The sequence below is a fragment of the Pelodiscus sinensis genome, chromosome 6 (genome assembly GCF_049634645.1).
Source record: "Pelodiscus sinensis isolate JC-2024 chromosome 6, ASM4963464v1, whole genome shotgun sequence".
Classification (NCBI taxonomy): domain Eukaryota; kingdom Metazoa; phylum Chordata; order Testudines; family Trionychidae; genus Pelodiscus; species Pelodiscus sinensis.
In genome coordinates this window covers 30,052,575-30,075,943 of record NC_134716.1, presented here as the reverse complement: position 1 = coordinate 30,075,943, position 23,369 = coordinate 30,052,575, and the positions used below count along the sequence as shown (strand labels likewise).

General features: G+C 41.1%; 1 protein-coding gene across 2 annotated transcripts in view; it reads right to left on the bottom strand.

Moving 5' to 3' along the window:
* LOC102449863 (histone-arginine methyltransferase CARM1-like) overlaps nt 1-23,073 on the bottom strand; it is a 142,527-nt gene extending 119,454 nt beyond the window's left edge. Inside the window, exon 1 of one of the 2 annotated variants that reach the window (XM_075931655.1) lies at nt 22,518-23,073. In XM_075931655.1, coding sequence (XP_075787770.1) covers nt 22,518-22,683 — 166 coding nt within the window. In that variant the 5' untranslated portion in view covers nt 22,684-23,073. The remainder of the gene's footprint in view (nt 1-22,517) is intronic. The other variant, XM_006129900.4, reaches the window with a different exon arrangement.
* Between the last annotated feature and the right edge of the window lie 296 nt (nt 23,074-23,369).

The window sequence follows — 23,369 nt, the reverse complement described above, 5'->3', positions numbered from 1 at the left end:
CAGGAGTCAGGATACATAATCTTACCTTAGGCACCTTTAAAAACTGTGACCACAATGCAACTGAACATCTACTTGAAACACCTCACATTCTAATGTATTTATCCTCACATCATCTACAAGGTAGATATGTCAAATGTTTTTTCCTTCCATTTATCTGGTGGAGAACAGTGTATTTTGGATGATTTTTTGTTTCAATTTTTAGATCCATCCCCCCTCTCCTTTTACATAAGAATGGCCATAGGTCATAGACCAAAGGTCCATCTAGCCCAGTATCCTGTCTGCCGACAGTGGCCAGCACCAGGTGCCCCAGAGAGGGTGGACCGAAGACAATGATCGAGCGATTTGTCTCCTGCCATCCCTCTCCAGCCTCTGACAAACAGAGGCCAGGGACACCAATTCTATCTATTAGATGAATTCCATTTCATTCCACATCAATTTGAGCTGTAGATGGTCTTATAATCTGACCTTTGCAACTACAGCAAACTATTATGAGCATGCATCTGTGAGGGTTCTAGTCTATCAGGTTCAGAACAGAACTCTGTCTTTGTATTCTGGCATGTGATTTAAATAAAATTTGTAACCACAAGCAGACTAGGAGTGACTTTCATTGCTAAGTGAGGGAAGAAAATTGTGTCATGGAGAACAATAGGATTTGTTCTGATTATAGAAAAGAATGTTGATTGTTCAAACTGCACTCTGTGTGCCTCAATGGGATAAAGTGTCATGTTATGATCTCTGCACAAATTTTAACCAAATTACATTAACAGCTGACAAGATAATATGTATAGCAAAAACTATAGGAGCGAAACTCAGGTTATAGAATCACAGAGGGGTATCTGTGTTGGTCTGTAACTTAAAAAAAACCCAAAAACAATGAGTAGTCCTGTAGCACCTTAGGGATGAAACATAGATAGACAGACAGACAGAGTTTTTGTGGGCAAAATCCACTTCTTCAGATGAACACTCTGCTCATCTGGAAAAGTGGGTTTTGCCCACAAAAGCTCATGATACTATAGATATAGATATAATGTATTTTTTTTGTTAGTCTAAGATGCTACAGGACTACTCGTTTTTCAGGTTATAGAGGAGGCAGTTAGGGCTGGGCAAACAGATGTGAAACTTACATCCAGGATTTCTAACATAAGTTGAAACTCTCTCGGCCAAGACTCATGAATGTTCCTAGACCTTGAGGTCTGGCAGCCTCAGGGACCCCGTGGGTACTCCAGGGTTGGAGCACTCAGGGAAAAAAACCATGGCAGCAGGTCCATGGATGTTGCTGCACCAGAGAAGTCTAGTGGCTAGGAGCCGGGTGGCCAGGTACCAATTCCAGCAGACGGGCAGGAAACAAAGTCCAGTGGCAGGGCCCTGGGAGAGGGCCATGATCCCAGGTGCTGGAAGCAGAAGTCAGTGGTGACAAACCTGTCTGCTAGGAGCCTGTCCAACAGCAGGCAGAGAAGCTAGGCCAGCGGGAGGAGGCAGAGCTCAGCAGGGTTCGGGAGTAGAGCTGTGCCAGTGGAAGCAGAGCCTGAAGGGAAGCAGAGCTGGGTTCGGGAGCAGAGCTGCACCAGCAGCCAGAGCAGGGACGAGCAGTCCCCCCAGGAGTGAGTCCAGAAGCCAGCAGCAGAGGGGCTGGAACTGATCTCCCCCAGTCTAGGAAACTCCCTGGTTCAGGACCATTCAATTCTGAGGGTGTTCAACCCGCAAGGTCCAATCTGTATTTTTAGTATAGTCAAACCACCAGATCCAAATATCTTCTGCTGGGATCTTTGAAGACATTTAGGGGTAAATTAGAGATAATTAACAGCACAAAGCACTAAGAGCGAAGACTGGTGGCTGTAAACAAACTTTATTGGACCATGGGAAACTTGGCTACAATCATAAGTAGACATCCAGCTAACTAAAATCATGCTGGATTACGAATGTTGCTGGACTAGAGAGGTACAACCTGTAGATGTAGCCCTGTAAAATGATGGGTCAGAGATCTGAGTCAAGACGAACACTGTAAAATAACTTAGAGGGTGTGCAGCTGAGCAAAATTTTGGTTGGACATATTCCTAGAGCAGTGGTAGGATTTTTTTCCCCCCTTGACAACTTTTCCTGGTGGTGTTTTGTTGGTTGACAAATTCCCCCCTCCTCCCCGCCTGTAGGGGTTCCTTGAAATTCTTCCGAGTTTAAAAGGATTCCGTGGCCAGATAAAATTGGGAAACACTGTCCTAGAGGTTCAGTGTGGATGTAGACATATTTCAGTGATATTTTAGATACAGATTAATTATTTACCTGTACTTTTTATTTATCTGAAGACATGGTACATGTACTTAGACAATGTACTAATGAGTCGCCTTGTATACCATACAAGTACCTCAGGAAACACTGGATGAAATTCTCTTCTGATACAAATTAGTGCAGCTCCATTAACTTAAAATTGGAAAATATAAACCAAAAGCCATACTTATAAATCATTGAAAAACTTAAACAAATAGTCTTGCAGCACCTTTCTCTAAGGTGCTGCAAAACTATTTGTTTTTGTTTTTTTTAAGTTTTACCAGTTACAGACTAACATGGCTACCACTCTGAAATTATAAATCTTTGTGGTTTATAGAATACCTGCTGAAGCATCGGACATGCAGGTAGCCCAGATGCAAAGAATCCAGTAGAAGGGAATAAGCTCTCTCTGTGTGTCTTTTTAAGGACCACAGGCAAGAAAACCAAAAATAGCATTTCATAGTGCCGTGTGTACTGTTACCAGTAAATTGATCTCACACTGTTGGCTTCTGCATAGCTTGACATTTAAGGAGTCTGTGCACCAATCTCTTTATATGAAAATGTCTTGGAGAGGACTGGTGTAAAATGACCAGCCTTACAAAAATTAAAGGTTAGACAATGTTTCCTTAGTCAACTTTGTAACTGCTTTTTTCTGTTTTTCTTTTAACCATTCTATCTATTACATCTACAAAGTAAATACAGTACATGTTTAGTAAAGAGATACACCTTGATAATATTTTAAATGACAGAAGTAATTTGTCAAATCAGAGACTTGAACTGAGAATTGCCGGGTATGTGAAATATGGGTGGTTATGATATTTGAATCCAGTTTTTATGCAAAACTATAATTCTCCCATTTGAAAAGAGTGATTTTTTAAAAATAAAGTTTTATATATATATATATATATATATATATATATATATATATATATATATATATATCTCAATACTCATATGGTCACATCTTTTGTCAATAAGCATTACATCTCAATACATATTATTTTCATTAATGTTTAAAAGACAATATAAAATGTCTCATATCCTAATAAAATGTTATTAGACTTATGTTTTTCTAAAATGTAATTTTTTCAAATACATAAAATCACCTGAAGAAATTAATTGGATTTTGCATGTAACAAATATCTTTTAAATGTCATTAATTTGCTTGTATACATTTTCAGTTAGGTAGCCAAAAAACAAAAACAAAAACAAAAACCAACAAAAAACAGAACATAAACACACACAAGTGCTATATCTTTGATGACACCAAATATTTTGAAATATTAAGGAAACATTCATGAAGCATCACTTTATTTTGGCAATTTTATGCCTAGAACATCTAAGTTTTGGCTGTATGAGCACAAATACAAAACTTTAAAAAATAAACTGGCATAATATGATTCACCCCACTTCTCCCCCCACAATATATTTTAGATTGTCACTTAACAACTACAAGCAGATCAAAAGTGTGAAATCCTGAGCAGCAATACACAGTTAATAACTAAAATTTCTTAAAATATAAAATAGGAATGTTATATTCTTGCCTCCTCATCTTTACCAACAGCTACTTTAAGCAGTTGCATTTTGAAGTTGTGCGTGATAGAGCAAGGAAAATTTCCAGCAATTAAGGATCTGTAACACTTTATCCAATAAAATGAAAGAGATTACAAGGTGCAAATTAACATTTAGTATTTATTACCAGTAATCTGTATTCAAAAGATATGTCAGAATCTTAAGGAGAAATTATTTTATTTAAGAATTCATCCTGCCAGAGAAATTCAGAGTATATTTCTACATGAAGTTCCAAGGAGACTAGTCTATTGCTAATGGTCCCCTCCCCCAATAACTGGACTGCTGACATTGCTTGATGCACAAGATTTACTGAACCTGCAGAATGCATGTATGGAAGTATTAGGTTTCTTTAGTCAATTAGTGGAAGCGGGGGGGGGGGGGGGTGGGGGTAAAAGGGGAACTTATTAAATTTATAGGATGCCAGGAGAGCTACATCAGGCTACGTCCTGACTGCAGGCTTCTTTCAGAAGAAACTTTTCTGGAAGAGATCTTTCGAAAAAAAACTTCTTCTGAAAGAAAGCATCCATACTGCCCGGACACATTGAAAAAGCGATCTGCTTTTTCAGAAGAGAGCATCCACACTCAATGGATGCTATCTCACATTTAAGCTGGGATTACTATGGACGGAGTGGCACCAGGGCTTTTTCCTCTTTTCTCTTCTTTCTAACAAACGCCCTCTTCCCTGTCCACACACGCCTTTTTCCGAAAGAGCTCTTTCGCAAAACCTCTTTCTACGAGGAAAAAGCCTTCTGTTCCATTGATTTTTTTTTTAAGAACACGATTACAGTGTGGAGGTAAGTTAAGTTTTTTTTTCTGAAAAACGACTGTTTTTCCAAAAAAACCTCTGTAGTGTAGACATAGCCTCAGTTAAGGATCTGCTTCATAATTTTATATCCTTCCCTCTGGATCCATCTAGACTGCCCCCTCTTGAGCAAGAGAATATGCAAATGAGGCAAAGTGGTGAATATCACAGCAGCTTATTTGCATACTTAATTAGCCACCATTTTTGCGCAAGGGGCTTCTGCACAAAAAGGAACCATCTACACAGCTCCTTTTATGCAAACCCCCCTCTTGTGCAAGAGCCATTCTGCCAGGAAAAACGGCTCTTGCGCAAGAGGGAGGTTTTGCATAAAAGCCCCTTGCATAAAAATGGCAGCTCATTAAGTATTCAAATGAGGCTCAGTTATATTCACCACTCATTTGCATATTCTCTTGAGCAAGATGGGGCAGTCTAGACGTAGCCTCCTTGTTTCTAAACAATTCTAGAAATACCATAACATTTAGCCTCAAGTCCTTTCCCCCAGTTCATTGACATTATTGTATTTGCTTCACAAATGCCTGTCATTCACAATGTGCCAAATATACATCCAGCCAACAAAATCTCTTAGCATTCAGACAAACAGGGGCATCTGCACTTTAGCATGCCAAAGCACTAGATCTATATAACATAGTAACTAATAATAAACTTTTGGCAATGGTCCTAGAGGTCAGCTAGACCTAGAATCTCTTCCTAGGTTAGCTTTCCATGCATGCTTGTACATGCTGTAACTGTCTCGATGAGAGTACAGTTTTGAACACACTCCTCATCTTTCCAGTTAGCTAGCTGAACATATAACCTGAGCTATAAACAACAATCATAAAAAAGTTGCCCAATGAAGCATTCCTGCTACAATAGTGGAAACTTTAAGGGTCCACATTCAAATAATACCATTTCAGATTCCATGACAATATGAGATGAATGGAAGGCTTCTCTCTAGAACATACTACTTAGTAGCCAGAAATGTTTGGCATAAAAGCAGTTGGCACAGAAATGATCACACCATCATGATCTCAACTTGCATGGTTCACTTTCAAGATGCCTATTATTAAACAAATAGTCATGACTGGTTTTGGACACAAAGAACCTGATCCTAGAAACACAGATCAGAGTAACACATTACTCATGTTTATTCACATAAACTGAAGTAAATGGGGCTACTCATATGAGCAAAATTGCTTGTACATGTTTGCAGGATCAGAAACTATGACTGTGACCAGATTGCTTATTAAATAAATACAAAGGGATACAATCAACTTAGAAAAGATACACTTCTACTTGAGGAAAAATTAACTACTTTGAGTAGGAATTAGGGATGTAAAAGTGTAGTAGTCGGCTATATGATTCTAGTCAACTACTTGCATTTCCCCTCCCCTTGCTGACTCAGTATCAAAGGCAGCAATGGATGGGGGAGCAGGAGCCGGTGCTGAAGGGAGCCAGCTTAACAGGTGGTCCCCGCAGCACTGGTTCCACAGTACCGCTTGTTTCCCCCTGCCCCCCACTACTGCCTCTATCAGAGACAGCAGCAGTGGGGGAGGGGGGGGGACAGCAGAGGCTCCCACAAAGCAGCCCCTGCCTGTGGGGGGTTCAAGCTCCCGACAGGCAGAGGCTGCTTCGCATCCCACCACCCCCCGTGGATAGGAGCTGCTGCCACCCCACACTGCTGCCTCTGTATCAGAGGCAGCAACGTGGGATGGCAGGCAGCCGGTCTTCGCGGGAAGCTGGTTTTTAAACTGGCTCCCCTTATGGTCTGGTTCCCACTTAGCATCCCACACTAGAGCATCTGATTCAGAGGCAGGAGCATGGAGTGACAGGAGGCTCCCTGGGAGTGGGGCCAGAGTGCACTGGCTGCCATCCCTGACCCTGATGACTATAGGATTAGTCAACTAACCACTAAGAATCCATACTGTTACTTGACTATTCTATTACCTGCTATCTAACATCCCTAGTACAGGTAACACTCAAATTACTACCAAGTGAAAGATTAAGAGGAGGAGGGGGGGCGGGAGTTAGTTCATGTATTTTATGATTTGACAGCATTCTGAACATAAACAGTTTAATTTTTTCTACATAAAACAGAAGTGACTTCTTGGAATACATTTGCAGCAACACTGACAGTTGGGGGGGGAGGGGGGGGGGGAAATGAACAAATGTCCATGCAGCAAATTGCCCAGTGAAGCAAAACTGAATTGTCAAAACTTGACCTAACCCTTGCCAGCAGCAGGGTGGGACCCTGCATGTAACTGTTCATGGTAACCAGTAAGCCCAGGTTATCCTTTTACATCCCTATTTGTTACTGAATTTGCTACATTTCAAGCACAGCAACATGTGACAGTCTGGTTCAAAGCCCACTGAAGTTAATGGAAAGACTTTCATTGACTTCAGTGAGTTCTGCATCAGGCCTGCAAGAGTCTGTTTTGTCTATACCACCTGAAGGGACAAATACCGTATAAGCAACAAAATGTAGAACCCAAGAATGAATTAATGGTATCAAGATTTTTCAGATTTTGAGACTATGATCGCTTACCCAGATTACATAATGGTCACACATTGTTAATACTGTGGTTACTATAATTCAGATGTTAGTCCAGGTCTTCAAACCTATGCAGGTAACAACCAGAGCTTGGCCTAGAAAATGAGTGAAATAAAACTTGCAGAATTTAGTTTAATAGCTTGAGCTACAATCTGTTCTCATTAGGAGGAATGGCACTTTGAAATATAACAGCTACAGGAAAATCTCAAGATTCCTAGTTTTAATTGAATCACATTTAGCCATATTAATTCTTCCTTCATACAGACTAATCTGCTCTCTATCAAGAGCTGCCTGATAGAAAGGACCTGCAATTTCTCCTTAAAAAAATAATCCTCTAAGATAGGTGTGATAATTTAAATAACTCTTAAATTTTTTGTTAATCCATCCAAGAAATCCTCTATGCTTCAGTAACGTTTCTGAAAGACATGGAAAAGAGCAATTATAGACGTCTCACATCACCAGAATCTCAGGGAGGGCCAGAATTATATTTCCAAAGTGCCAACTTCACAATTTGCTTACTCTTCACTAAGAAAAAGGAGGATTTGAGTGGCATAAAAAGGAGGTAAGTAGCTACAACTGCTTAGATCTGTTTCCCAACACTTGCTTCTACTGCACTTGGGCAGACCATTGCTGCTAATCAAGTGCTCCATTTATGGGACAGGTGGGCAGTAGCCCCTCCCTTGAGTTTGAACCCCCTGGTTCTCATGCTTGAGGTCTACTTAAAGCTGCATGCCCTAGCTCCAAAGGCAGTTCTTAAATGCAACAGAGTTTGAGCTGCTTGCAACTTTGTCTTTGGGGCAAGGAGTTTGTTATAAAAAGAGGGAGGCGGGTGATTAAAAATAACAAAAGACTGGTCATTTAAGTAACTGAAGGATTGTTAGATCTTCATTGCTAGGCACTCCACTTAAAAGATGGGGGGGGGTAGGAATGAGTGTTGTGCTGCTAGGATTTCCATTTGGACTAGTACTGCAAAACATACAAATGTTCTGGAAAAGAAAAAAGGATAAACAGTGAGGAGGTAAAATTTGCAGATACTACAAAATTGTTCAAAATAGTTAAGTCCAAAGCTGACTGCATAGAGTTACAAAGGAATCTCACAAAACTGGGAGACTGGGCAATACAAAAGCAGATGGAATTCAGTGTTGATAAATGCAAAGTAATGCACGTGGTAAAATATAATCCCAACTATAGATACAAAAATGATGGGTCTAAATTAGCTATTACCACTCAAGGAAGAGATCTTGGAATCATTGTGAATAGTTCCTTGAAAACATCTGTTCAAAGGGCAGTGACAGCCTAAAAAACTAACAGAATATTGGGATTCATTAGGAAAGGAATAGATAATAAGACAGAAAATATCATATTGCCTCTATATAAAGTTATGGTAAGCCCACATCTTGAATACTGTTTGCAGATCCGGCCACCCTATCTAAAAAAAAGATATACTGGATTTGGAAAAGGTACAGAAAAGACAACAGAAATTATTAGGGGTAAAGAACAGCTTCCATATTAGGAAAGATTAAGAAGACTGGGACGTTTGCATTGAGAAAAGAAATGACTAAAGGATGGGGAGATATGTTAGAGGTCTAGAAAATCAGGAATGGTATGGAAAAATAGAATAAGGAAATGTTATTTATTCCTTCACTAACATAACACAAGAAGCTCACTCAATCAAATTTATAGGCAGCAGATTTTAAACAAACAAAACAAATTATTTCTTCACAGTCAAACCTGTGGAACTTTTTGCCAGAAGATGGCGAAAAGGCCCAAACTATAACAGGGTTTCAATAAGAACAAAATAAGTTCAAGGAGGATAGGTCCATCAATGACTACTTGCCAGAATGGGCAGAGATGGTGTCCCTAGCGTCTGTTTGCAAGGAGCTGGGAATATGTGACAGGGGATGGATCATTTGATAATTGCCTCTTCTGTTCATTCCTACTGAAGTATCTGGCATTGGCTACTGTTAGAAGACAGTACACTGGGCTAGATGGACCATCGGTCTGACCCAATGTGGCCAGTCTAATATTCTTATATAGAGTCCAAATGTATGTGTCCCCTACTGTAACCCACTAGGCCCCACTCCCCTTCCAGAGCTGAGATACAACCCAAGAGTCCTGACTGTGTATGTGTGTCTCTCTCTCTCCACTGAGTTGGTTAACAAAGTAAGAATATATATTAAATATTAAAACTTTAAGGTTAACCAATGTCCCGTAAATGATTTGCCACAAGATGTCAGACGTTAGTATTAGAGCTGAGTAGGTCTAATATTTCTTTAATTTTCTTTCTTTTATATAGGAATTAGATACAGGGATCCTGTCAGCTAACTTCTAAGTTACATGCCAAAAAAACTACAGTTCTCCAGTGCCTTCGTAGCCTTAGAAAGAGATGATGTGTGTTCGCGCGGGGAGGGCGAATGGGATCGGTCCACACAATTTGTTGTTTGGCATGTACTGAGCATGCTCAGTAAAGCTGCTGTCCTCAGTCTGCTCCCCTCCCCCATGCTCACACTCCCCATCAGAGGATGCATATGTCAGCCTCCTCCCCCCCCAACAAAAGTCTGAAATGGTGCCCCTGATAAAAATAAAGCCAAGGCAATGCATGTACATTTACAGCAGTAGGACATAACTACTTTTCAGTTCCTATTACAGATTTCCAAATCTGATTAATTTGGTTCTGTTTATTACTAAATGATAGTTTTATAAGTCTTAAAACTTATCAACAATCGAAATATCTACCTGGGAGAAGTACAATAATAGTGCAGTTCATCAAAGTAAATAATGCAGGGAAATGAATGGCTCAGAGTATTGGTAACAGAGTATAAAGTGTGTCTCCTCAAGGTCAGTATTCAGCTCAGGTCAGTATTGCCCGAAAATCAGTATTAATGTTTAGTGGCCCTTGGGAAACAAGTTGGTCATCTCAGACTAGTTTAATATCTAAAAAAGTTTCACTATTGCAAATTACAGTAGCTAGCGCGTGTGCCAGAGATTATAATGAGGGGTAGGAAACCTACATACTTTCCATGTTTCCATCATATATATACACTTGTCACCTTTACACATTAGTGCCAATTTTAAACCAGTGAAGGATCTAGCCTAAAATATATTCTAACATTTGGCCCTATAAATTTGCATGCTTGGGAACGAACTATAAAAGGTAAGTCAAGTTGTTTTAAATAGTGAATGTTAAACAGATGCAACCCTCTTGCTCCCAGATAAATTAAAATTAGTTCAAACAAAATGTGTAGTTGACATGGCTTAAGAACTGTGAGGTTGAACTTAATAAATATAAAAATAATGGGAAGGAAATTACCTATACTAATTTTGGCTTTACAGAAGCCAAACTTTAATTGGTTCAATGAATTAACAAGATTAACTATGTTGCCCATTTTTTCAACCCTTTTATCCTATTGGGGGCAACTTAACAGACATTAAAAAACCTCTTATCTTACATTCCTTGGTCAAGACAGAAGGAGAACACCAGACAAAATGATTTTTTCTGAAAAGAAGACCATCATATCATCATCTTGATACCCTGACCTCAGATCATCAGTGAGGATACATTATTGTTGGCACCACAGATGCTTTAGTTAAAAGGACATTGTCTCTATTCCCTTTCTGTGTTATTTACTGCTCAACCATTATTCCTCCTATCCCCTCTCTTGGCTTTTCAACATCCTATAATCAGCTACACTGCATGTGTTAGTACAGTGAGATGAGATGGGCGACCCAGCCCTACCCTGTCTGAGAAAATGGTAGCCAACCAAATGACATTTCTTACTGAAATGTGAGTCAGGGTCCAGAGCAACAGGTGTTGTGGCCAACCTGCCAGACAAAAGCATCCATTCATGACTGACTAACATTCCAAGAACATGAACAGAAGCCATATTTAACCCCCTGCCTCAACCGTTTTTTCTATCTTCTCTCTTCATCTTGTGTCTGTCTCTCTATTAAAACCTGGAAACATATGTAAATATCCTTCATACATCAGGATTTAATTTTATTTTAACCTTTTCCTTTTTATCAAGGAATGGCTGTTGGTACAATAAAAAAATATTTTACCTCTAAGAAAAGAAAGACTTGAATTGGTTATAATCACATTAGTTTTACATAAATTACTCCATTTCAATTTCAAAATTCTTGCTTGTTTTGCCTTTCTTGTTCTTTCTTGCATTTTAATCAATAACCTTCCAATTTTAGAATAAAAGTGCATTTGGGTGTTTGCCAAAAAGCAGAATAAACCAACACCTTCCAGGGAAAAATACTGTAACTCTATTTCAGTGTTGGAGAGTGAAAGTGTACAATACCCTTAACTCTTTTAACTCTTGAAATCAATAAGAAAGGTAGGGTAATACTGAAATAATACTGTTCCCACACCACCTCCTCCATCCCCCCCAATTTAACTGTTTATGTGTTTAGCTTTTCTCACAACTGGGAACTGATCATCCGCTATTCAAATCAATGAGAGTTTTGCCATTTTCCCTCTGTGAGCAGAAGACCAAACTCCTGCAGAGCAGAACACCTTAAATAATTTCTATCACCTTAAGAAAATGGCTCAAAGATTTCAGATATTGGAAACTTCAGTTGAACAAAGAGAACACTTCAGATTAGGGATGTTAAAGGTTAACCAGGAAACTGGTTAGCATATGCCTTCCCAGTTCTCACCATGCTTACGGGGTAACCAGAGCCTCCCTCCCCCTCCCATCGTGGCCCTGCCGCCCACCACACACAGCAGTTGGGGGCCGGAGCAGCCCCCGCCACCAGTGGCCAACTGATTAAACAAATAGTTTCACTGGTTAACTATTCTGGGCGGTTTACACATCCCTACTTCAGATATCAAAATATGCTGTATTTAAATATCAAATTAATGTTATTGAAAACAGTACCAGACAGTGTTATGTTGCTGCTGAGATTGAAACCCTGGAAATAAGTCCAGTGTCTGCAGTACAGTGAGATGAGCTTTTTTTTTTAAAAAATAGTACTGTTCTATAATAATCTTTTTACCTCAATACTCAAATTATTAAAAAAAATTGTTGAATGAAAATGTAACTCTGAGTTAGCCAAAGAACTTTGTCTCCATTCAAGTTATTCTGCAAGAGAAGGCTATACAGAATAGATACATCTCCAGAACCTTACCCCAATTGTAAATATTCCCAGAGGTTGCATTTTTTTTTTTAAATAATCAAAGGGGGGGGGGGGAGGATTAATAATCCCCCAAATTTAAGACCTAGTTCTGAAACACTGTTTCAATTTTCAAGTGAAGAATTTGTAAAATCAGATTGCTCAACATACAATTTTTTTATGCAGCAAAACTTATTGCACTTATATTTCTCTTTTTAGATTAAGAGAGAGTACACATTTTTGTTCCCACAGCTTACTTCTGAAATCTTAACTGCAGAACTAGCACTTAGAGGAAAGACTGTGGTTTTGGAAAAATCACTACACAGTCTTATCTTTCTGATTTCTAAACTGAAGTTAAATCAATAGAGCATGTATTAGACTTCAATTTATATATCTTTGAAATATATTTGCTGTGGAATTTCTCCTATGTAATGTTTATGTGGAGCTGTGAATAGGCTTCTGATTGGCCTAATGCACTTCCCTTGGTGGTTTCCTTTATGGCTAATGCTCTACTGATGGTCTTCTAAATAAAGACCATTCTTAAATGCCCATATTTTTAAAAATAAAAAAGTTTGAAAAAATTAAAAAGTGACCTTGTGTAAGTAAACTCTCACTAACATCCAACAGAACAGAACTATATTTCAGTTATCGTCAAGTCTCCTCTCTTCAATTTACACAGCTTTCTGGTCCCCCCCCCCCAAAAAAAAACCTCACAAAATATATAAAACACACACTTATTCCAACTAGCTACCAGTCTCTGAATTTGGAGGTCTGTTTTGAGTAAGGTAGGATAGTTTAAGTGTAGCTACTGTCTGGAAGAAAAAAATAAAATCAGTGTTTAGTAGAATTTTTTTCTTAATGGTTGAAGCAAACAAGCCCCATCAGTCATTTTACTTTTGGCTCCTATAAGCTGTAGAGTTAAGGTCTGTGAATAGAACTTTTGCCATCATTAACCTATTTAGGCTATCATTCTGATGTATTTCAAACATAATTAAATGTATTTGCTAGAGAGCACTAGTGCATTTTTCTATACGGCCTATAAAGCCAGATAATGTAATGTGATTGAAGTTAGCCTGGTTCACAGCCTTTAATTTTTTTCTCATTAAAACATCCTTAAATTTGTAAGAATAGCATTTTCCATTCTGGTGACACAAGTGAAAATGAATTCATCTGGGGGAACCATCTATATAACACGCACTTCTACTAATTTCCTCCACTTTTATACAGAAATAACAAGTAGCTGCAGCATCCGTTCTCTCACAAATCCATGACAAGACAGCTCTGGAAGAGAAGACACCAGGGGCTCAATCATACCAAGTGCATAACACAATTCCATTAAAGTCAGTGGAAGCTGAAGGCACTCAACATTTTACAGGAGCACTTAGCATTTAGCAGTGTGAACCACCTATGAAATGTGCAAGTTGTATTTGTAAAAAGATAAAAATGAAACCTGTGTATAAGGCACAACAAAGTAAGGTAAGGAAAAAAAGTGTTTCTGCTACTCTATTTTTACTCTATTTTTGCAGTGTACGCATGAAAGCTTGATTGTATTGTAATAATTTGATTATTTTTAAAGTATAAAACCTTGATCTCATAAAAATACTGGATAGTGATCTTTCACAACAGTTAAGTGCCGATTCCCCACACCTACACAAAGTAACAGAATGTAGCGCTTAAATAAGGGAAGAATTCAAGATTTTAACTATTTTAAAATTAGTCACATTTTGGAACTACACTTGCTGCAGTCTTCACTTTGCTTTTTGAACAAAAATTCTATTAAAATCATTCTCTATTCTCATTAAAAATTGCTTTAAAATGTTCAAACACTTTGTTGTGCCTTATACACAGGTTTCATTTTTATCTTTTTACAATGTTTTAAAATTGCTTTAAAATGTTCAAAGCTTTGCTGGCTTAAACTTAAAGTTTCTATTTCTTTGTACACCAAGGAATGTTATCAGGTATCTTCCACCCCCCAATCCTATAATTTCTAAAGCATGGAAATAATATTTCTCTACACGCACATAAATGTTTAACTATTGCCAACTCTTGTGATTTTTATCATAAGTCACATGATTTGAGGGATATTTCTAAGTCTCCAGAGGCTGCAATCCAGAAATTGCATGAGAGTCTTAGCTTTCATTTATTTAAAAATGTTTTTATCCTTCATGATTATGGGAAAAAAGCTCATAATGAACTGATTGAATTCTAAAGTCTCAAAAAACAGAAAGGGGGAGAAAGACACCCAACACTGAAAATTAAAAAATAACCTCATGATTTCAAGTCACTCATGATTTTTAAAAACATGAGGTAGGCAATACTAAAATACTTAAAATTACTCATAATTCATACATACAATTCCATTGTTCTATTATAAAATGTCAAATCACATATTCTAACAACAAACTGAATTCCACCTCCTCATACCTGTCTAATCTCAGTATAAACATCAGATACACACTGTGCCACTTGACCCAGCTATGCCTCCTACATCATCACCAGAACTGCAAACTCTGGCAAACTACCAACCACAACATGTAGCCCATATTGCAACCACACACTAGCTGCAAGTTCACTCTCCCATAATTAACTGGAGACATCATCTTGATGTTCTAATGTGACCCCATCATTGTAGTACCTGAGCACGTCACAAATGTTCATGAATTTATCTTGCTTGATACTATCCATATATAGGCTAAAGATTTGAGCTTCCCTATCCATCTACCTCCCATGGTTTAAAGACTAAACTAGGACACATTTTATTTTCCCATGTACAATTCATAAGCAATACTTGTTCCCCACCCCACCACCTCAGCCATATGTGAAAAGTCAATCTGCTACCTCCACTTTCCCTACAAGGGCTCAAAATCCCACTATTCTCTCTCTGTATAAGAAACAAGTCTGTCCCCTTGGGCACAGTCTACATTTTTACCTACAGCCAGATCACTCTATAAAAACAGGCCAAAGACTGGTTCATCACAGCAAGATACACATTATCTACTTATCACCCCAGAGAGAAAAGAGAGTCACATGTTCACAGTACACATTATATTGTGATTCGCCATTAGAACTAGTCATACTATGGGATTTTTGATTCACAGGAAAATTTCAGAAAATGTTTGTTTCAGAAGTACTGACATGTGGCATTTCTGAAATTAAATATGCTCCTTAGGCACTCCTCCCGAGAGTTCCAGACTTCCTCCCTCAGATCTGGGAGCCAATCCACAAATTCCTAAAAGTTCTGGCATGGTGGTCCTGAAGCCACAGAGCCTGGAAGTCAAGCCGCCTCAGCACACCATGAGGCAATTTGGCAGGAACCAGGCAAATTTCTAAATGTAGCCTGCCAGCAGTACGATGAAAATTTGTTGAAACAAAAGAATTCAATGAAACGTCATGGGTTTGACAAACCTGCATTTTCTGTTGAGTTCTATTCATGCTCAGCATACAACAATATTGTTAGAGTTATGTCTTTGCTCTCTACAAAGCATTACCGACAAGAGGAAGCCACATGTACGCTACTGGGCTCCAAATAACTGTATTTACTACAACCCCATACAGCCTAGTCACAATATGTGTGCGCGTATTATATATCTTTTATAGCTACTCAGTTAAGTACTTGCTATTTCTGCAATTGAAGGTATGGAGGCCCAGTAAAGGGCTCCCAAAGGGATGCCACCCAATTCCTATATACTGCAGTAAATAGAAGCATAGATGGAGAGTTAGATGGAGAGTGGGAAGCTACAGTGGTAGAGAGTTAGAATTACTTTTGAAACAGGTGATGTCTATTTACATATACACTTACCCAACAGTTGTAAGCACCAAGAAAGTATTTGAACATTTTTCTATCTTCCCAAAGGGAGCAGCTAACTAATTATATTTAATACTCTTATTAACAGTAATGCTTATATAGCACTTGAGATCAACACATCTCAAAGGACTTTCCAACAAAAGTATAGTTATCAGCATTTTACAGATGTGGAAATTGAGGTACAGAGCAGTGAAGTGATTCAAAATCATCCAGAATGTTATTGGAAGAGTGGTAACAGAACCTCAGGCCTGCTAAGTCCTAATGCAATGCACTATCCACTAGGATACAGTGCCTCATTAAATGATTACATTTTTATTTTTTTTAACTATAATATTCCTTGGTATACCTATGTAGCAGAAACATGTTAACCAAGGTTGATAAACAAAAAATACTGTTAACTTCTTTGTTTACAAAAAAACAATAAAAAGCGTAGGAGGCCTATACGTAGAGCTTAGTAGCTCCACCGTGTTTTTTCTCCTGCCAGCTAACATATATGCTTCCAGTATGTGCCATGGGCCTGACTGCAAATCCTTGTTGCCCCCAGCTCATGCTGTCCAGCAAAACTTATGAGTAGAGCCCTGCACAGATACAGATGCAGATTAGAAATTTTGTAACTGCAAAACTGAGCTGCAGATACCTCCTATCCTGCACTGACATCCTCATATCTACAGCATTCCCATGGCCCCTACAGTTCTCCTGCATGTACTTACATCTTTTGGGCCACCTTGTCACACTGGTATACTGTACATGCTTTAACTAAACCTGCAAGGTCAATACTGGTAAATAATTTCCATTATTTAAATTCAATAAGCCTGTGCTTTAAATGTTAGTGGTATGTACCATATGTAAAGTGTGAAGATTTGCAAACAAGCATGTGGACACTGAATTAAATTTTAAGTTTTTAATAATAACTTAGCAATATTATGAACAATAGACTTATAAGTTTCTGAACAAATGGTCTAGCAAACATAAAATTACTTGCCCTGTGCAATGTTAGAAGTCCACAACTTTGCTCCTATGGTACAAAGGAACTTTCTACAAGACATATAAAGTTCATCTGTGCAGGAGATGGTGCTTCCTCAGAAGCTGACCTAAGGTTGTGGAAATGAATTCCCACAGGGACTAAGGATTATCACAAACCTCATTCTGCTCCAAGTGCGGGGTACGAGTCTTTGATGTTGCCTCCTCAAGCATAAATATACTGTATAGCAACATCTTGAGAGAGATTGTCTGTTCAAGAACTCCTAAAAGGTAAGAGCTAGGACCACCAAATTCCGTATACAGCTCCCTCTTATAATGACTTAAAGTAAAGTAAGGGTTTGATTGTGCTAGGGATGGTACTTGGTCTTGCCGTTAGGGCGGGGGACTGGACTCGATGACCTCTCAAGGTCCCTTCCAGTTCTATGAGATAGGTATAATCTCCATATTTTATATAGGAAAATGGGCTTGCTTTTTATAAAGCCATACAGAAAAAAAGAAGACAGAATTACCAGGCAGGAGACATGCAGGGAAAATGCCACGCTCCTCGCTCCCCCCGCCCTTGCAGATTCGCAGATGCTGCCGGCCTTCCGTCCGAGGAAAACAGAAAATACCGGACATTTTACATATCCAGTATTCTCTAGGGTTATTTTTTTAACCAGATGGAAGACCAAAATACTGAACTGTCCGGGCAAAAACCAGACACCTCGCAACCCTTGGCAGGAGAAAGGTGCTAACTGGGGGTACACCCACCCTGTCCAGTACTGTCCTGTCCCTGAGTGTCCCACCCTCCACATGCCCTTTAGGGAGAACAGGGGAGGGGGGCTAAAGTACCCTCCTTCCCAGATTCAAATGGGAACTTATGCTGGCTGTTCCCCTTCATCAGGGAGTATGGGGAAAGTGCTCAGTTTACTACACTCCTCACTTTTAGGAGCGCAGAGGGCTAACAAGTGCCCTTTGTTCTCATTTCCTGATAGTGATAGGAAGGGGAAGAGCAACCAGCCCTGTTATGAATCTTAGGGAGGGGTCTTCGGCCTCTCCCCCCCACACCACTGACTCCTGTACCCCCACACCTCTACCCCCTATCCTGAGCCACTCCTTATGGACCTGAACAAATGTGCTGATATATAGGCAGTCCCCGGGTTACGTACAAGATAGGGACTGTAGGTTTGTTCTTAAGTTGAATCTGTATGTAAGTCGGAACTGGCGTCCAGATTCAGCCGCTGCTTACATACAGATTCAACTTACATACAGATTCAACTTAAGAACCCCGGGCATCCCCAAGTCAGCTGCTGCTGAAACTGATCAGCGGCTGATTCCAGGAAGCCCGGGGCAAGGGCTTCCTGTAGTCAGCCACTGGTCAGTTTCAGCAGCGGCTGACTTGGGGACGCCTGGGGCAGAGCAGCTGGGGTGCTGCCGGGTTGGTCCAGTAGCGCCCAGAGCGGCACTACGGGACCAACCGGCAGCGCCCCAGCTGCTGTACCACAGGCGTCTGGAGCAAAGCCATGGAGCACGGGGGCAGCGGGACAACCCAGACGCGCCGTGGGTGTCCTGCTGCCCTCGGGCTCCGCGGCTTTGCTCTGCTTTGCTCCCCGTCTCCCTGGTCTGCAGACCAGGGGGACGGGGAGCAAAGTGGCGGAACACGTGGGCAGCGTGCTCCTTGGCTTTGCTCTGCTTTGCTCCCCATCCCCCTGGTCTGCAGACCAGGGAGACGGGGAGTGAAGCAGAGCAAAGCCAAGGAGCACGCAGGCAGCGGACAGCCCAGACGCGTCTGGGCTGTCCGCTGCCCGCGTGCTCCGCCGCTTTGCTTCCTCTCCCTGGTCTGCTGGAGACCAGGGAGACAGGCCCCGTTCGTAACTGCGGATCCGACATAAGTCGGATCCGCGTAACTTGGGGACTGCCTGTATTATAAAAATATCCAAAACCACTCTACTGTGCTAACAGTTCTCCATTGAAGGAAAGGAAAGAGAACAAGCACAAGTCATGACGCTTAATGCACTAATGGAGGGCACTCAGAGAAGATGGTGAGCGTAGTATAAGAATCCCTATAGAGTAAGGTTGTAAGAACGTAGCTGTTTAAATGGGTAACCAATAAGCATGAGGTTATCAGTTACCTAAATGGTTACGTGTGGCTCTCAGCTGCCACCCTGCACTGCTACCTCTGCCCTGGACTGCTGCCTCCTTAATAGCTGGCTTCCAGTGCACACCATCTCCTGGGGAACTGGCTGCCACCCCGCATATAACTGCTGAAATTTTCAGCAGTTACACAGATTGCAAATTACACGCCTTTAAACATCCCTAATACAGAATAGTCTAAAAGATGTGATTATATGGCTTCTATTGGAAATCAGGGCTCCATTGTAACTACAAATTTGCTGCTGAAGAGTACTACCCTAATGAGCGTCATTTGTAATCATCTGTACTTCAAAGAAGACAGGTTAACCATTTTTCCTTTACAGAAAAAAAAAGTGTTCCATTCTACAATGAAGCCATAGCTACAAATAGAGCCTACAATTTTTAGACAAACCATTGAAGTCTGCAAAGATCAGAACAGAATCTTGGTTCTTAAGCACCAGAAAAAAAAAGTCTGCTACGAATGAGCTAAAAGAAAGCTTTTTAAAATTGTCATGTAGAGGTGGAACGTTAACATTTTCTTTAAGCTACAATCATCCATCTGAGGGCAAAGCACTCAAACAATATCCATTACAACAAACATTAATAACTGTGCTGAACTTATAACTCCCCGCCCCAATAGTCTTTGGAAGAAAATTTAATCATTCAGAAAGTTTGAAGGGTAATTTTTGAGAAACAGACACACTAAGAAACAAGTGAAGGTTTGAAGTCAGCATAATTTTTTTTATAATAAGCTACATAATAACCTATATCTTAAAGAAAAGAAATACAATGACCAGCTTTATTCAACCTTCACAGAAAAGACCTCTTTGCTCTTTAAAGCAAATGTGGCAGTTTTCAGCTCAAATAAATTATAATAGCCAAAGTTACAGGGAGCTAAAATAAAGCATATAATAGAAATGTTTCCAACCTTCATCCCTCATAATACAGTGACCACTCAAGCAGCAAATGATAAAGCTGCCATATACCTCACACCTGATCTGACAGTGCCTAATTGCTTTGTAAATGTGCAAGTACAAGAGATGAAGACAGGCAGATGTGCAAGCATGCTGTCTCCTCAAGAACTAGAGCGGAATATATCCACAACTTTTGTCAAGGATAGTACTGCCACCAATGCTAGCATGTCCAAAAGCTATAAGTGAATCCTTAAAATACTGGAGGCTGATCCTGAGCTCATATCAGTAATCTTCACTGAAGTCATCTGGGTCTATGTGCATGATTTAGGAACTGCCTTAGTGAGGATCAGACCTCAATTCTGTCAAAGTATCACATTTAAATGCAAGCCTTTAATAGATTAGCCTGGCAGCACCGGGACAAATCTGTGAATTGGATCAGCAGCAGAAAAATAAAAAAAGCATCAAAGAGGCTGGGTTTTGTAATGGACTTCAAAGTCTGTTTAAAAACCCAGACTTGATAAAAACAATGTCTTAATTTTATCTTTTAAGTTTTCAGTTGTGTCACATGATCCTCTTTCAATTTAAATATCTGTCAACTTTACATTTTGGTAGAAAAATAAAATCCAGTGTATTTAATGGATGATAATTGTCAGTGCTTATAAAAGCCAAGCACATTGGAGCATAATATGAACACAACCAGCTAATCAGGTGATATCCAAACTTCCAAATAATGGATCTCAAAATCCCAGTCCATATCTTTACCTACGGCCAGTTTTGGAGAAAGACTGACAAATGCTAAATAATATAATTGTTTGGTAATATGGACAAATATTCACTAATAATTGGGATGAAATCAGACTGGTTTACACTGTTGACCCAAATAGTATTTTAATTTGTTCCATCACCTAAACACATGCTCCCTATCAGCCCTTTTGGGGCCCAATCTTCTCAAGTGCCCACTGAAGTCACAATAGGAGTTGAGTGTGTTTAATATTTTTTTAAATGTTTTTAACATTTGTAGGATAGTCCCAGGTTTATTTGTTTTGCTAACTGATGGTGCATCTTCTCTTTATAGCCATTACATTTTCCAGATTTTTTTTTTTTACTGGGCTCGCTCTACCCCAAGCCACCTTCCCCTATTTTTTTTTCTTGCTGAAAGCTTAATGCACTAGCAAATATGCCATACATTGGTCAAAGTGACCAAAGTTCTTTCTATATTTTGACAGAGCACATGCACACCTTCACTCTTTCCCTATGCTTTGCATGCTTGCTCCCTTTTAAATCCTAAGCTAACCTGAAACATTTGCAGGCAATAAGTGATTGAGGGCTGATCTGAAAAAGGGACTGTTTTCTTGGAATTTATTTATGAGACTTACTGAACACTACAGACATCAGTGATTGGGCATGACTTTGAGCCATTGCCCTCCCAGGCTAAGACAGGGCATCAGCTTAAAAGAAGTTTTAAGTACTAACAAACAGAGTCAAAGTAATGCATCTGGGGAATGCCTCCCCTTTTAGTTTGGTTGCTTTTATCCTCCTGTCTAGGGAGGAATTAAGAGCTTCCCTTTCAAGCATGTTAAACAAAGCCCTCTTCTGTCTATGTCTGGTTAAAGTTAAAAATCCCATAGCATACCACATATATAAACAGTAGGGGGAATAGCTTTGACATTCTGGTCAGTACTTTTCCTCCATAAAATTAGTTGCTATCAAAAGGTCCTGTTTGCTATTCACAGGCCCCTGATGGCAGCTGTTTGTAGGAAAATCACAGTAAGAACCTGCAACTAATGAAACACTTCCTGCAGCACCATTTACCCACTATTATCGGCGGGCTTGGGGGTGTGCAAATGGACACAGAGCACCTGCCCAGCTGCAGCTTACCATTGCTGCTTCTCTCAGCCCCATCTAGCATTATTATTTATTGCTTATACGGCAGGAGGTCCAGAATAAAAGAACAGGCCTGCTTAAAAGCTGACCACAGTCAGCGCACAACCGGCAGCGCAGCTGACTACGCGGGGAGAAACTTCAGCCCTGCCACGGAGCATGAATCGCGTCGCCAGACTCCTTACACGCCCCCTGCCTGCTCCTGGCATCAGTCCGCGGCCAGACACGGCCGCCCTGCAACAAGTGGTGCAGCCTCTTAGGACAAGGAGGCGCGGGAGGGGAGCAAGGGCAGTTCCGCCCAAGTTGCGCTGGGCGCAGCCGCCGCGCAAACCAAGCCGGGGCGGTGCTGGGTGCACATGCCCCAGGGGAGTTTCCCTATTTACCTCTCCCGCCCCCTCCAATCCCGCGTGCAACAAACAGCGCGTGCCAAGCGAGCCCGGCACCCGCATGAGCCAGCCTCCCCCCGCGGCAGCCACCAATGCACCCACGCAACCTCCCAGCCGCGCGTGCTCAATACTTCACCGTCTGTCACTGTCACGTCCGCCTCCTCCTCGCCCGGCTGCAGCGCCAGCTGGAGCGCGCGCTGGCTGGGGCTGGCGAGCTGCAGCCCCCCGCGCAGCTGCTCCTCGCTCACCAGCAGCAGCTTCACGCTGCACTGCAGGAGCTGCGGCTGCTGCGGAGCGGCCATGATCCCTGCCGCCGCCACCGCTCAGCCTCGCCCAGCTCAGGCGGCGGCTGCGAGAGGAGCTGCTGCTGGTGCTGCTGCCTCCCCGGCCCGGGGAAGCCGCGGGGAAGGGAGAGCCGGCGGGTAGGTTTCCCTGATAAACAAGTTCCACATTTGAGACACCTCCCGGCTCTTTCTGGCATTGGCAACGCAGCTTCTCCCCTCCCTCCCTTTACAGAGCCTGCTCAGCCACTAACAGCTTGGGGCGAGCCGTGCTCAGCGACAGCCTCTGCGCTGCCAGCAAAACAGTGACATCTCCTGGCCACCGGCGTGGCTGCACCGGCTGCCGAGTGGCCAGCCGCGGCGTGCTCGGGACTCTCCGGGCAGACATGCGAAAGCCGGGCGCTCATGAGCGAGCCCGCCCGTCCGCCCTCCTCGGAAACTCAGGCCTCGCCTTCGTGAGGGAGGATTCTGCTAAACCCCTTCCGCCTCCCCCCCCCCCTTCACGCTCCCACACTCCGATTGCAGCCCGCCAGCTCTGGGGGGGGAACGTCACTCAGCGTCCCGGTGTTTATTAGGGGCAGAATGAAATTTGAAAATAGCAAATAGGGTTGTCGGATGGTTTCACCAAAAATACCTGGACACACTTGACATTACATCACAATCTACATTACGTCTTATTGAGAAAATACCACATATGTATATTTTCT